General features: G+C 37.9%; 1 protein-coding gene across 5 annotated transcripts in view; it reads right to left on the bottom strand.

Annotated features, from left to right (window-relative positions):
* The window catches only part of LOC137293841 (1-phosphatidylinositol 4,5-bisphosphate phosphodiesterase beta-4-like), a 92,375-nt gene that overhangs the window by 25,728 nt on the left and 50,747 nt on the right, over positions 1-15,900 (bottom strand). For all 5 annotated transcript variants that reach the window (XM_067824612.1, XM_067824613.1, XM_067824609.1 and 2 more), the window contains exons 6-17: positions 14,585-14,664; positions 12,541-12,594; positions 11,693-11,777; positions 10,710-10,810; positions 10,360-10,414; positions 7,786-7,894; positions 6,367-6,577; positions 5,804-5,897; positions 5,052-5,131; positions 4,486-4,570; positions 2,841-2,931; positions 2,143-2,253 (exon numbers count right to left, since the gene is read on the bottom strand). In XM_067824612.1, the coding sequence (XP_067680713.1) occupies positions 2,143-2,253; positions 2,841-2,931; positions 4,486-4,570; positions 5,052-5,131; positions 5,804-5,897; positions 6,367-6,577; positions 7,786-7,894; positions 10,360-10,414; positions 10,710-10,810; positions 11,693-11,777; positions 12,541-12,594; positions 14,585-14,664 (1,156 nt within the window). The remainder of the gene's footprint in view (positions 1-2,142; positions 2,254-2,840; positions 2,932-4,485; positions 4,571-5,051; positions 5,132-5,803; positions 5,898-6,366; positions 6,578-7,785; positions 7,895-10,359; positions 10,415-10,709; positions 10,811-11,692; positions 11,778-12,540; positions 12,595-14,584; positions 14,665-15,900) is intronic.

Raw genomic sequence — 15,900 nt, 5'->3', positions numbered from 1 at the left:
TGAACGGTTCAATTGCACATGAGCTAAAAAATTGCTTTTAGTAAGTTAATCCATAAGCAGCTTTGACATTAAGAACTTCATAAGAAATCTGCTGACACAAAGGATCCGAATGCCATGTCTACTGACCACAAACCCCACTACAGACCATACATCACACTAATGATCACAGAACCCAACTACTATCCTTCTACAACACATAATTGACTACAGACCTTAACCAGACCATACAACAGACACCATAACCAGCGGTACTGGCCACAGACCCCTCTATATACCATATCTCACGCTATTGGCCACAGACCCCTCTACAAACTACATCCTACACTATTGGCCACAGACCTCATTACTGATCACACCCTACATTATTGGCCACAGACCCCTCTACAAACTACATCCTACATTATTGGCCACTGACCTCATTACTGATCACACCCTACATTATTGGCCACAGACCCCTCTACAAACTACATCCTACATTATTGGCCACTGACCTCATTACTGATCACACCCTACATTATTGGCCACAGACCCCTCTACAAACTACATCCTACATTATTGGCCACTGACCCCACTACAGACATACCAAAGGCTACTGGAAATGGATCTAACTACATACCATACCATAATCATCATGCCACAGACCCCACTTCAGACCATACCCCATGGCCATGGACCTCACTACTAAGCATACACAACACCACTGACCACAGACCCCACTACTAACTATATACCACACCATTAACAATACACCCTCGGTCCCAGTCATCCACCCACAATGCTACTACCCAGACAGGCCAGACAGCCAATCTGAATGTGTGACTACAAGTAATAAAATATCTACTGGTATACAGAATGAGGAAAAGTGTATACAGTATCATTGGAGACATCATTTCAGTTTTTGTGTAACACATCACCTAGCCTCAGGTAACATTTACAACAGCAACTACCCAAAACCCAATCACATGAGTTGCTGATTTGAAAAAGCTAAAGTATGTACACTGTTAATGATTTGGGTGCCCAAGAAAGCCTAAATATTCCTATGTACATGTGAACTACAAAAAAGCACACTGTCACACATCAAAATGAAGGATAAAAACCGTGAAAAACAGTAAATGCACTCAGTGATAACTACAGCTGTAAACATCGAAGAGGTACAAAAAACTACAGAATGTTTGTATGCTATGTGCACAGTACATACAGACATAAATATGTTGCCAGGGTTTCCATAAACAGTCTAGTCCCAGCTTTGGCAAAAAAAAGAAAAAATCAATGTTTCACAAAGAACATCTACTGTCTAGTGTTTTCAAAAGCATATCTACTAATAAATACCTTCAAACTAACAAAAAGCAATCCGTTTATGTTTTGAATTACAATCACATCTATACAAAATCACAAAAGTGTCAGAAAGGCGAATGATTTCTCAAGCACTGAAAACATCCATTACTGAATGTAAGTACTCTTGCTGACCGTAGTTGTTGACAGTCTGTTCACTATGTAGATATCACTTTTAACCTGGATTCAAATGTAATCACTACCTTGAGTGAAACAGAGACAGTGTGTAATAATAATACAGTACCTATCAAATGGTTCATTGCTCTTTAGCATTAACCTTAAGATGCTGAACATAAGAACAGCACAATGAGCACTGTAGATGACAGATATGATATACACACATATACCTTTATATATTACTTTTCACTTCAGATATTGCCTCTGGGTAATAAGGATACTTTTTAATTGCAACAGTGGTGTACATCTTTCCAGAATGTTAATATATTGGTATTCAATGACTTGATTGAATTACTCAAGTGCTTATGCTAGTTCCCCATCAGGGATGTAAAACAGATGTAATGTCATCCTTTTCTCGTGAAATGGTTAACATGCAATCAAAATACACAAAATGAGCCAGCTGCAAAATATTGTACAACTATAACCACATTCAATCATGCATCTAAATAATCATGCAAACAAATCTTCACAAAAAAATTGTACTGTAGTAGAAAAAAACAACAGGTTAATTAAGTCACATAACGGTCAAGCATTCAGTCTACCTTCAGGGATCAGAAACATTTGGGAACAATTATTACACCACATCCAGATTTGGAAATCGTGGGCTAATTATCTGACAGATGTGTCGCTCACCGTTGAGGGGGCCCTCCTCTCCATCAACATTGGCAGGAACAACCTCTGGATCCTCAGATTCAATTTCTTCATTAATGCCCATATATCCTTTCTGGAACAACTCTAGTTGCCCTGAAGCACACCAATTAATTTATCAGTATTAGATAAGACATTACACAAAGACAGTGTATCAATGAAGAGACCAACCTCAAGGACTAGAAAGCATTGTCAAGGCCTAAAAGGATCATCATGGACTATACACCGAAACATTTCATTATTTATTTATCAAGATTAAAGTAGGTTATATAGTGAGTTTAGTTTTATGCTTCACTCAGCAATATTCCAGCTATATGGATATATATTCTAACATGAATCTTCACTGTTAGAGGTTATATAGGATTCACCTAAGTATCCCAGGTCAAAAATTATGTTGGCCTGGCGTTATAAAGTGTGTGGACATTGAATAAATCGGAATGTTACAGTTATCTATCATCTCTAAATAATGGTTGATACTATGGACAAAGTCCCTTACTGTTGGAGGTATAATAAAGTGCAATGAGCAATGAGCATGATGCTCCATTTTTGAATGCAGACATCTGATAAACATGACACATCTGTCTCTGAGCATTGAATTATTCACACGAACATATTAGCACCACCAGTCTATAAAAGATGAAGTCAAGGGAGCAAGATCATTAAGGGGTTTCAATGAAGCTTACGTTTCTCCACTTCAGGTTTCAATCTCTTGTTTTTAATGAGGATCTTCTTCTTAAGCTGGTTTGGTGCAGGCAGTGGCACGCCTGGTTCCAGCTGCAGCAGCAAATGTCACTTATACACAAAGAACATGATGTACATCAACAAGCATAACAGCAAGATGAATGACCTAATGCCATTTCAAACAATATTTCAGTGGTCGGGCATGCCAGTATGATGTTCAAGGCAAGCCTGACACTGCCTGGTTGTAGCTGTACAACCTCACTTAAGCCTGTATAGGCCTGGGGCATTATTCTCGTAACATTTGTAGCCCTAAGAATTGTTAACTTTGATTGAAGCCAATATACTAAGAATGGGCTTAAGGAGATCGTAGGGCTTCGAATGTTCAAGAATAGCTAGCCAGGTACAGTACTACAAGACCTAAAATCACGGCAAGGCAAATCTGAAAAGTCAGTGATACAGAAAACAAGTCAGAGGACATCCATCATCCTTCATGAGCAAAGAGAGAACATATATCCATTTAGACTGTTAGATGAAGTATTTGATATAGACTACCTCCTGTTTCACTGCCAGTTTCTTTAAGACTGTATAAGAGTAAGAGATGTAAGTCATCTTATGGACATAATGACATTGTTGAGAATTCACAACTCCTGTTGCTGGACTGACTCACTGCCAGTTTCTTTAAGACTGTATAAGAGTAAGAGATGTAAGTCATCTTATGGACATAATGCACATTGTTGAGAATTCACAACTCCTGTTGCTGGACTGACCACCTGACCACATGGGCGAGCAATATGTTACTTGAAACTGCTAAGAAAGGCTATGAATTAGAAACAGTTCTTTCATACATCATTAGCAGTTGCCAATGCTGCTTGATCCACCTGTGAAAACTAACCATACTGGTGCACTGCCTTTATGCAAAACTCCCCTTGTTTAATGAACCTGACAATGTCCTCCAACATTTCTTGATAAACATGTGGCATTATTTCAATGCATTTCTGCACTCTCATTTTGTGAACCCTCAACCAGTCCATGATTTCCAGTACATGTGAACATCCCTTAAAAAAAATGGAAACTGTACTAGCCTCCCAAATGCACTAGACAAACTGAATCATACAATCATCCTGGTTGCCTAGCATCTGTAAGCATCATTTAAAAGCCAGGAATGTGAAGACAGGATTAAGATACTGATCTAATTCTTTCAACTCAAAGCTTCTGCAAAAGTCAAACTTGTCCTAAGGATAGCGTTCTAATCACTCTTTTTCTCTGCATTAGAGGTAATAATGTGTCTATTTATATAGTGCCAAACTCCACACTAGGTATGCCCATAGCGTTAACAATCAATAGAACAGCACATTATTACCCTTGATAACCCAAGCTGCTAGAATTTAATAGTCACATGACTATATCCACCAGGTACCATTTTTTGCTGGGAGTTCAGAGGCAATTTTGAACAATCTCACATGCCTAAGGTGAGACCACACGTATCACATGTGCTTCATTGTGGGGCAGGACTGAGGACACTCAGGAGTCAAGCTGCCACACACGCTCACCAAACCAAGGACTCTCTAAGTGTGAATTCACGGATTTGTGAGCTTTGAGCACATGGCCACATGCCACCACAAATATCGACACTAATGATAAACTCACCGGGACTGAATCCAAAGGCTTCTTCAGTAAATACTCTCCAAGAATATCTTCACAGTATTTAGCCATTTTGAATTGTTGGACTTTGCTGCAAAAAGAAAATCCAGTTAAAATTATCCTCAGTCATGAATCTACAGATAATAAACAGTAGTTTGAGTTGTATAATGAGCAAAAGAACATACCAAGAGATATCATCTACAATCAGAATGTTTACAGCTTGAAACAGATAAGCTCCATAAAATTCTTTCATGACCATGAAATTTCTGTTAACTACAATATGAAGAGGAACAATTAGTTGCAATAGATGCAACATTTGGTGGAGGTGCTACCATCATCACTTAAAAACGATGTTAGCACCTACACTGAAACATTGCACTTATAAAAACAAAGAACTTAAGCATAATAAGCTGTTCCTCTTCATCATTCCATCTTCAAAATGCCACTCAAAAGAAACTACAATATATTTATCGACATCTAACAATGTTTACTTATTTTGAAAATATGAGCAGGAATAAGTAGCTCCACTTCACGTAGATAAGAAGTTGATAGAATAGAATATTACAACTCACCTGCAATGGTTCTCAAAGGATAAGATGACTGGATATTCTGATGTTACAAAAGCTGTTTCTTTAATTGCTTGAATGACGTCCTGTAAAAGGAATTGTTAGAGCAAAATAAAATAACTGTCAAACTAACTGGCTCAATTTCAAGTCCTGTGAATAGGACATTTTATCATAAAGTGAGCAATAGTGTATCAATATGTAGTGCAAGTCATAGAAGCAATACAGAGGACGATCATCATATCAACAAAGACAGTTGTAAAAGATATAAAAGATATACAGATAAGTCTTGTTAAGCCAACCTCCTTTTATCCCACAATTGGCTTTATCTGACGTTTTTGTTGGTAACAAATTGAATAAATGTAACTTAGTCTCATTTATGATGTACAATAGTTGGGGGCTAAGCACATTGTCTGATTAAATTATATGCAGTAATAAATAATTATTTTGGCTTGTACATTGTCTAATGCTACACTTCACAATATTTAAGCACTTGAAAAAAGTGATTGAGTCTGTTCCGCACATTCCATAGATTCATATGAGCCAGTATCCTAACTGTTGAGGTAAGACGTCACAAAATCGTCATACTGAGCAAGTCTTATCACTTGATCCAACTGGTCACCTATTCCAATGAGCATGAATACCCACAGATTATTAAATAATAAGAAACAAAGGAATCTGATAGAGAAATGAAGTAGAATCTAAGTGGCAAGACAGCTTCTGGAGCTCAAATTAAGATGTTTATATGTGAGTTGACATACCTTGAAGAGGATGTCTGTACACATGGCCTTGCCGTGAGTGATGATGGGTTCCTGGTCTTCATTGCGGCCATCCCAACAGTCCAGCTCCACACACCTTACACAACACCAACAGTGAGTGAGTTTGGTTCTACACTGCTTAAATAGTACTATACATCATAGGAAGTCAGGTTTATGTACAGAGAAAGTCTGCAGTAATGCAAACATTTACCACTTGAAACAGAGTATATTATGATGCTGACAAACCATGTAAGACAACCAAGACACTGGGAATCAAATTCATCATCTTCCTGTGGCTGGCAAGTCTGCCATATCAATGTCATGCTTTCAGCCACGCCATTTCTATGCTTGTCATTTGACAAAATCAACATTTGGGAAGATGAATATAGACTGGCATCATAATACATAAAATTTCCAGAGGCTTGTTAATGACTTGGGAATTTCATATTTTTCTGCAAAAGTGACTGTTATTCAGAACACTCCTCATACCCCCATCACCCTACAGTTTTAATCCCTAGAATCATGAGGACACCAAATGTACCCTCAAATCTGAAAATGATACTGACCTACACCCTGCAAGCAGCACCTGGCGATACATTTCGACTGATGACCGGCCTCCAAACTGTCTACCTGTCAGATATGTGTTGTGGGATGAGTTGATGAAGTAGTGAGCCAATGGCTGGTCCATCTCCAGGTAGATGTCTAGTCGGTCAAGGAACACAGGTGCATTCTCATCTGACATTAGATACCGACAGAAACCATCCAAACTCATCAGCTCTGAAACAAATAACTGTACAGGATAGTGCTGGAGGTAAGGACTTTTACAGATAAGAAGAGCAGGTCAGTGAGTATGGTTATTGCCACTGCAATATTCCAGCAATATCTTGAAATGCGATTCACACATACCCATGTGGGGAATTGAACCCAGCTCTTTGACATGATGAGTAAATGCTATTGCCATCAGGTTGCACCAATGCCATATGACAATGTGATAAACTCAAATCTTGACCATTCAGTACCTTTCCACTTAAAGCAAACTGTCCAGTGATGTTGGCAAACTGATCCAAATGTTTGGTCATTTAATTCTTAAACATCTTGAAAACTGGTAACACTGCACCAACCCCTAGCATGAACTAGTTTGGATTAACAGCATATATTGGATGTAAGTGGTAAACAAGTGTTTGCTACTAACATGGCAATGTCCCCCGCCACTAAACAAAAATGAAACATTTAGAACATATTCATTACTCTTTACTTATTGCTCACATACAACATGCATGAAATGACTGGTGTCAGGATAAATCACCCGATGTATGCTGTCAACAAAATTGAGGATATTGGTGCCAATGTTGTATGGAATATTGTGTTAACATAAGTTCATAAAGTGGACAAAGTGTTGTAATCATATTGAAAATAAGATCAAGGTCACCCAAATCAACTGGTGTTTGCACAATCCCGTAATGTAGACTCACCAAATGTAGGCTGTCACCAATTTTGAAGACATTAAATAAAATAGCTTGTGAGATATCTTGAAGAGTGTGAAAAGTGTTCAAAGTGTCATAGTGACCTTGAAAATAAGGTCAAAACTGACTGGTTCATGACATAACAAGAATCTAAGAAGTGGCCAAAGTGTTGCTTTGACCTTGAAAATAACCTCAAGGTTACCTAAACTAACTGGTGTCTGCATAATGCCCCAATGTAAGCTGTCACAAAATTTCAAGATAATGGGCACAATAGTTCATGAGATATCACATTAACAAGAATCAGGACGTACGTACAGACCCAGCATTGCGGTGGGGTACAACCAGAAAACAGATAACACACACAGCATGGTTATGGTTCCAACTAACCTAGAGAAAAAATAAAGATAAATCTGGAATTCCATCACCAAGGTTATCATTCATTTTGCATTGGGATACAATCTCCATGAAGAGAATGCATTGAGAAATCAACACATTTTCCACTTGAGTAAATTCCTTGCTTACCCTTTTCACCATTTTCTACATTTGGCTCATACGTCTTTATGATGTTAGTCACCCGGTTCTGATTGTAAAATGGGAACAGTATTTCATTGAGACGAGGGTCTCTCTGTCGCTGCAAACAGTAAACAAAACATCATTGTAAGTACTGACATCACAGTTGACAGATGAAATCAGAATCAGACTGACAAGACATTATGCCTCACCTATAATATTCATAATATTTACAAGATCAGAGCATATTTGAACATTTAACAAGAACACAAAAAATAAGTCTCTACATAAGACATATCCCACTTACGTACACATTACATTCTAAATTGGCATGATTGAAGAAGTTTTCACATCGCTACAAACATTATTCCGTTATATGAGAGCAATGTACTGTGTGAAGAAAGCCAGAAGGGATGGACGTTTCAGATAATTTTTATATGGAAAGATGGGTATCCATGCAGGAAAATGTACTATGACAAAACCTGACAATAATTCACCTTTAATATGAGATCAGAATATAGCTGAAGGGCATAAAACATGCCAGTAAATTTCCTTGATCTGTTTTGCACCCAACCTTCATTCTACAGTGTCTGCAACTTCAATTCAGTGATAATGCATGAGTCATCTCATAAATGCAGTGTCATGCATAGAATTGAATTTCATACCCTAAAAGTATCCCATACTCATGAAGATGCTCCCCCTTTTTGGTATTTTTATTCAGAAAATAACCTAACTATTTTGTCAAGAACAGTAAACGCCAACAGTAGGGGTGAGTTGAGTTGAATTGAGTTGAGTTGAGTTGAGTTGAGTTGAGTTGAGTTGAGGTGAGGTGAGGTGAGGTGAGGTGAGGTGAGGTGAGGTGAGGTGAGGTGAAATAGGGTTTAACATTGTACTTAAGAATATTTCGCTCATATGATGACGTGCATGCATGAATATATGTCTCTGTTTGTACTAGTCAAGACTTATGTTGGTTTTATAGTACTAGCTCACTAAGTGAGTGAGTTGACTTTTATGCCGCACTCAACAAAATTCCAGCTGTATGGTGGCAGTCTGCAAATAATCGAGCCTGCACCAGACTGTGTCAACTAAGTCAGCAAGCCTGACCACCCATTCCCATTAGTTGCCTTGACAAGTGCTAACTCACTGGGATACCATGTAGCAGTTGACCATGAATAAACCACTCAGACACATTTATAATGCTCACTCCAAACCAGCCACTGCTTCTTGTTCCCATTAATGCCAAGAGCCAGGCAGGGAGCTACCAGTACCATATTTTATGGTCTTTTGGTATCACACGCCCATGGACTGAACCCGCAACCTTCCCCTCTCTGGGCGGTCGAACCACTACGTCACGGCGGCAGTCCAAGCAGTAAGGAAACCAAGTTGCTGAACCTGTCTCCCTGCATAATTGCTCCCCTTTCATGATCCCACAAATATACAATATCCAAAACACAACACTGACAGTAATCACTATCATATACCACAATTCAGACAGTGACGAGTGCAGAAAACAAATGTCTTTAAAATATCAAATGTATTCAGAAGTTTATTTCACTTTTGTACTATCAGCAAGGAAACAAATAGGTAACACAACTAAACTACAGTAAAATACTTTTATAACGAACTACAAGGGACCACTGAAATTAGTTCGTTATATCCGTAGTTCGCTATTCGCGAAAATCCATTGAAAGAACAGTAGAACACACTATACAGTGCAACACATTCCTACTCAGTTTATTCGTACATTCGGGGCGGTGGGGTAACCTAGTGGTTAAAGCGTGGGCTCGTCACGCCGAAGACCCGTGTTCGATTCCCCACATGGGTACAATGTGTGAAGCCCATTTTCTGGTGTCCCCCACCGTGATACTGCTGGAATATTGCTAGAAGCGGGGTAAAGCTAAACTCACTCACTCACTCATTCGTACATTCATTCATATTACGTTCTTTTCACTACAAAGTCAGTAATCTTACACAGGTCACAACACACTCATCATTGAATATATCGTATTTTAAAAGTCTCACGAGTATCAAAAGCTTCTGTCCACATTTCTGATGTGTGTGGGAGGCATATACACAGGCCTTTTGAGGGGATGCACTTGTCGTTTTCTATTAAATCGCCAAAGACCGAGTTGCTGTGCCGGAAGTATACAAAACTAGGTAGTCAGCGATGGGCTTTACGGCCTCCAGCAATCTGATTGGTTAATAATGCAAACTACAACTTCACATGGGTGTAAAAACTGGAGTGTGTTTTGACGTCTAACTTATTGGTCACTTATTGGTTCAAAGTGAGCGCCGCTAACTGGCAATGACACTGATTGAGTTCGCTCAGTTCATTATTCACACCGTTAATTAGTGTTACCTGGGACGCGTGGGGATTGCAAATCAGTTAGCTATAGCCGGTTAGTTCATTATAGAGAATTCTTTATTCACGACTTTTTTATATGATAACATATAGTGGTTTATTCAGGACTTTGAAAACAGTTCGCTATAGCCATCAGTTCGTTACATCTGTGTTCGTTATAAAAGTATTCGACTGTATTTGGTCTGGTTAAAATGTATGCTGTTTTTGCCTAGTGAAGAACTTACCTCATTAAAAAAATCTATCAGTTGATTTACAGTAAGGAAAGGTTTATTCTGTGATCTGAAACAAATCAAGCATTGTTTGTCACAACAAAAGTATACTTTGACATAAGTAAAAATAGATGAGACAAGAAGGAAAAAGCTTGTTGCTTATCTACAATTTTATTCATAAATGTTTGCAGATTCAAAACAGACTGATAGTCTTCAGTTACTGAGCTTGTTTAGTCATTTACATTTCCAAGGGCCAGTTTTAATGATCTTAAGCTTAAAAATCACCTGAAAGTTCTCCCCCAAAACAAGTCAAACAAGTTTGTATAACAGACTGTTTGTATCTTCAGGTCAGTGTTGTAACTTACAGTTCTCTGAAGAGTTCTTCTATATCACTCCGTGGACAGATCTTGTGGTACAGCTCATAGAACTTGTCAAATGTAAATGCAGACGGTTCAATTTCATCAAGCTGAAAATATCAGAGACATATTAAGCTTGCAAGATGGAATGACTTGTTCAAGAAACAATAGACAACAGCAAGGTAGAATGATAAAAAATAATCTAAGCCATTACCAAATCGTCACCAACTTTGTACTAAAAATCATCAAAAAATGTTGCATAAAAATTAGGGGTGGGTGGGTGTTGTCATTGATTTGAAATCATCCAAGAACTTAATATCTGAAAGACATAGATGGCCCTGCCTGTTGTGTTTCTGTGTACTCTATTTCGCTGTGGAGAGATGCATCCCTTGGCTAAGCAAGTAACCAATCTCATATCTCAGTCTGTAAATAATTGTGTCTTGTCCAGACAATAAAGTGACTGAAATCATGAGCATCAATCTACGTATTTGGGAAACAATACAATACATCAACGAAGTCAACGAGTCTGACCACCAATGAGTTGCCTCTAATGTTTGTTGTTTTACCATAGGTCATGAGTTTCACCAAACGATCATAGATTAAAATCGCCATTTTTGGTTTGAAAAACAAAGGGAAAAGCGCTTTAGTTGCAATTGTATGTAGGGAATATGATGAGCATGAACTTAGACAATCCCTACTTGTTCTGGGTATTTCACTTATACACCCTTGTAATACAAATCAAAAATAGTGATTTGAAACTATGATCGTTTGTTAAACAACTTTTATCTACGTTCAATAAAATTCTCAGATTTTAATGCTCAGTTGGCAAGGTTACATCATGTGGATTCTCGATCTTTGATACACCTTTTTGTTTAAAATGAAATTCATCAGTGCATTTTCACTGCAAACATACTATAAGTGGGACATCACTGAACAACCAAGGGAAGCAACTGTGCAGAGCAACTCAGTTCATCACAGCATTTCATACTCACCTTGCCACAAGGTAGACTCAACTCTTTCAAACATTGCATAATCATCTTCTCTTGTGTTTTGCCTGAAGCAAATGTCCTGGTTATACTGTGAAGAAAGATATCATTTCATTTCTTAATGTCATGTATACACAAAATGATGATGGGTCTGATCAAAGACAAACTGTGCAAATTGTACTAATGTGGTCAATTAAACCAGGTCTTTGGTGTCACAGACAAAAGTTTGAACAAAAGGCATTACCCTGGCTCAAAAACAGACTGATGCATTGCAATCTAACTCGAAAACTAATTAACATATGATACTCAACGAAACACTTATTATATTCAAAACATCTGACCAACTCTGTGAGGTATTTCTGGAATTGAAGCCCTTAAATAAAAAAGCTGTTTAACAAACTATCATTAAAATAATGACCGAGTTCACTATTTATTACAAGGGAGGAGTGCAAAGACAGTCAGGGCCAGTCAGGTATAAGAGAAAGGGTGGAGATGGCACAGCACAGGTTAATGAATTAACAACTTTATCGGCACTTGTGCACATACTTCTTGAACATCCAGCTGTTCCTTTCTCTAGTAGCCTACCACTAATCCCTTATAACAAATAGTGAACTGTGTCAATATTTTAATCATAATGTATTAAAACAACTGTTTTATTTTTAGGGCTTACATTCTGCAAAAATCTCACAGATTTGAGTCAGATGTTTTGATTACGATCAGTGTTTCATCGACCATTTTATGTTTATTAGTTTTCAAGTTAGATTCATTGGTCCGCTTTTGAGGCACACGAACTGTAGACTGTGAAGAAAATAAGAAAGGAAAGAGAAAATAGGGCTAATGCCTGAACAACTGACCTGCGCACTGGGATGTTACCACTTGGGTTTACCAGAAAGCAGAGTTTCATCCAGCTGAAAACAACAAGGTCCCAAGATCAATGAAAAACACCTCTTTCCTCATCTCAAGAACTAATAATAAAACAGGCAGATTAAAAGCTGAAGAACATACAAAATATACTCAAATCCCATGACAAAGATGTGTCCCATTAAGTGCAAGGCCCAAGATCCTGACGTCAAAGGGAAGTATGACTCTTTTTTTAGTTTGGTTGTTGTTTAACACAGCACTCAGCAATATTCCAGCCATATGTCTTTAAATAAACGATCTTCAGTAACCGACGCTTGTCACATGAGAGGTGACTAACAGGATTAGGTTGTCAAACTTGCTGACTTGGTTGACACATTGGTTGTCATCATATATCTCAATTGTGTAGGTCGATGCTTAAGATGGTGATCACTGGATTGACTAGTCAAGACTCAATTATCTACAAAACACTGCAACATAGCTGAATATTGCTGAGTGTGGCGTACAACTGAACTCACTCACTCACTCAATATGTACCAAGAATCATATCTGTGTAAATTAAAACACACACACACACAAAAAAAAGATGAGTTTTGGGGTTATGCTCAGGAAATAAAAGATCGAAGGGGATGAAATGAAATATCTTCTCCCCAACCTATTATCAATAACATTGGACAGATTTCTTTGCTTGTGACAGTTACTCAACAGACTGTTGCATTTAAACCTTGAAGTTGGTTGCTGGGAGGAAGGTGTTACATGGAATGCATAACAAAGACCCATAACAAAAGGCATTTAATACTAGACAAACCATAAAGAATGCAGTATGTGGTATGCTTCATCGGTTCACAACTGAATCATTGTGAATGTCATGTTAACCCTTCCTGACATGAACATGACAAGAACTTTACAAACAACAGTAAACTGGTTGACAAACAACTTTTTCTTCACATCTTAAGAAAGTGGAATATTTCTTCTACTGGGCTCACAGGGAAGTGATCAATCATTATTAATTTGTAGTTAAGCCTCTTAATTTATCTTTAAAATCTGCAGATTAGTCTATTTTCAAAGTAAAAGGTTTGTAACAGGACGATAAGGGTCATGTCATACAAATACAAAATAAACTGCTAATGCAATTTTGTGCCAACTGCATTTGAAGCATAGAGGACTGAGATGTTTCACTTGCAAACAGTGTTTCACAATCTTTGAGAAAGTGGGGTTCACTGATGTGAATTTTGGGTTTTCAGTTAACCCCATGACTTCCAAATTCATAGAACTTTGTCATCAATCCTCATCGAACTATAACATATCAAACAATGTCACTTTCAATTTATGTGATCAAAAACTGAACACAAAACATTACTTCTTTTTTCATGATCATCTCAAAATGTATCAAAGTTCAATGCATCAATGAATATTTTGATTACTGCATACATGCTCACACAATGAAATGAGTTTTACGAAGCCTTGTTTTGAATTCTGGATGTTCACTGCAATGTTAAATTTCTGATCATAAGGGAGTGAGTTTATTTTTATGCCACTTTTAGCAATAATCATGCAATATCACAGCAGGAACACCAGAAATCGGATCCACATATTGTATCCACATGGGGAAATAAACACGGGTCGTGACAAATGAATGCTTCAATGACTAGGCTAGCCCATTGCGTCTGATCAGAGGGAAATGCAAAAGATGACTCCTGATTATGATGGAAATCTGTTCTATTAAGTAATATTATATGGCAATGCTTACCAATGTATTATAAGGACCCTATATATTTTGTTTAGCCACTCATTCATAAACGTGTTATGGCAAAACCCACCAGCCAGCTAGGCTACCTTTTCATTTGTTTCACAAAGAGCCATCAGCAGCAGGCCAACAGAGAGCTGCCAGATCATGCTTCATAACCCTGCTCATCAATTTCAGATGTAACACAACAATTTTTCCTTTGCGCATGCCAAAATAACGATAACATTTTGGCATAGTGTTAAAAAAGGAAAAGACATTATTTTTCCAGTGTTTACCATTAGCCTGATACTCACTGCTTTTTGAGCTGTGTCATGGGGCACACATTGTTGGCCTTTGTGTTGAGGGTAATCTGTCTTAGTCCTTCAAACCATACCTGCAAGAAGCAACAGCAAAATAAACTAGCGATCTTTGGAAGCACTTGCAAAAGCAGCAATCCCTGTATTGCCATTTCCCAAAAAGTTTATTTGCAATGAACGTTCAAAATGAACACTTTATGAACACCTTGGCATTAATCAAAACAGTTTCTTAGCAGTAAAGCAAGCGGTATGGATTGTACAGATGCATGTTTAAAGCAAAACAATAAATAGAAATGAAGGAAAACCAAGTTCTATTGGATAGTCAATTTCTTCACTGCAATGAGTGTGATGTTTTGGTGTAGGTGCTAACACCATTATCAAGAAGTTAGTACCTATGCCGAAATGTTGCACTCATTGCAATAAAGAAATTGACTATCCATAGAACGTTTCCTTCATCTCTACAACTTCTAAAATGCCTCTCAAAGAAACCAGGAATGGGTTATGAAACAATGTTTCACAATAACCTCAGTGATGACCTTGGGACATTTCACATGGCAGAATGTGTGAAGACTAAGTGTAGACCTTTATGTACGCATGTCTCCATGGTAATGATAATGAAACCCATGTCTCACGAAAACCTAACACCAGTCTGTGACCAAAGTTGGCTCTTAGTATCATTTCCAGTAGATATGTTAGGTTTACAAATGGATTATTAGTTGAGCAAAACTTAATTTTACTTTTCCAGATTATGAAAAGCAGCCAAGATCACAGACTGGTATCGTAACCTTGACCTGTAACTAATTTTGATCAGTTTCCAAAGTAGGTCAGTCTTTAAAACGATGTCCATTAAAGGTCACATGCAAAGTAAAACACAACTTTGCAGATTCTGATACCTTTCGGTATGCACATACCAAAATAAATCATCAAAAATGTCACTTCAACCTATAAAGTTGATAAAAACGCAATGAAAATTTCCCCCAGCGCTGGGGGAAAAAGTGGTTTCAACAGCTATGCTGCGCTGCACCCATAACGCATGTGCAACGAATAGGTTCGCGGAGCTTGAAACAGTATGCATACCCGGAGTATGGGGTCGTGAGCAGTAGTCTAATCTTGGTTGTGTACACAAACAAGTAAATAATCTACTCGTTACATAAACAAAACTTGTTGATTGTGATAAGCAGCCTTTGTCACTGAGAAAGCTCAATGTCTGCCTGCCTGTCTGCTAAAGACAATATGCAATACACAGCTTCAATCAATGACCACATGCAATTTGAACTTAACACTTATTAGGCTAAACGCCATAAACGAAATAA

Source organism: Haliotis asinina, chromosome 8 (assembly GCF_037392515.1).
Source record: "Haliotis asinina isolate JCU_RB_2024 chromosome 8, JCU_Hal_asi_v2, whole genome shotgun sequence".
Taxonomy (NCBI): Eukaryota; Metazoa; Mollusca; class Gastropoda; order Lepetellida; family Haliotidae; genus Haliotis; species Haliotis asinina.
Note: the sequence above shows the minus strand (reverse complement) of the source record. Positions and strands in the feature narration are given on the sequence as shown.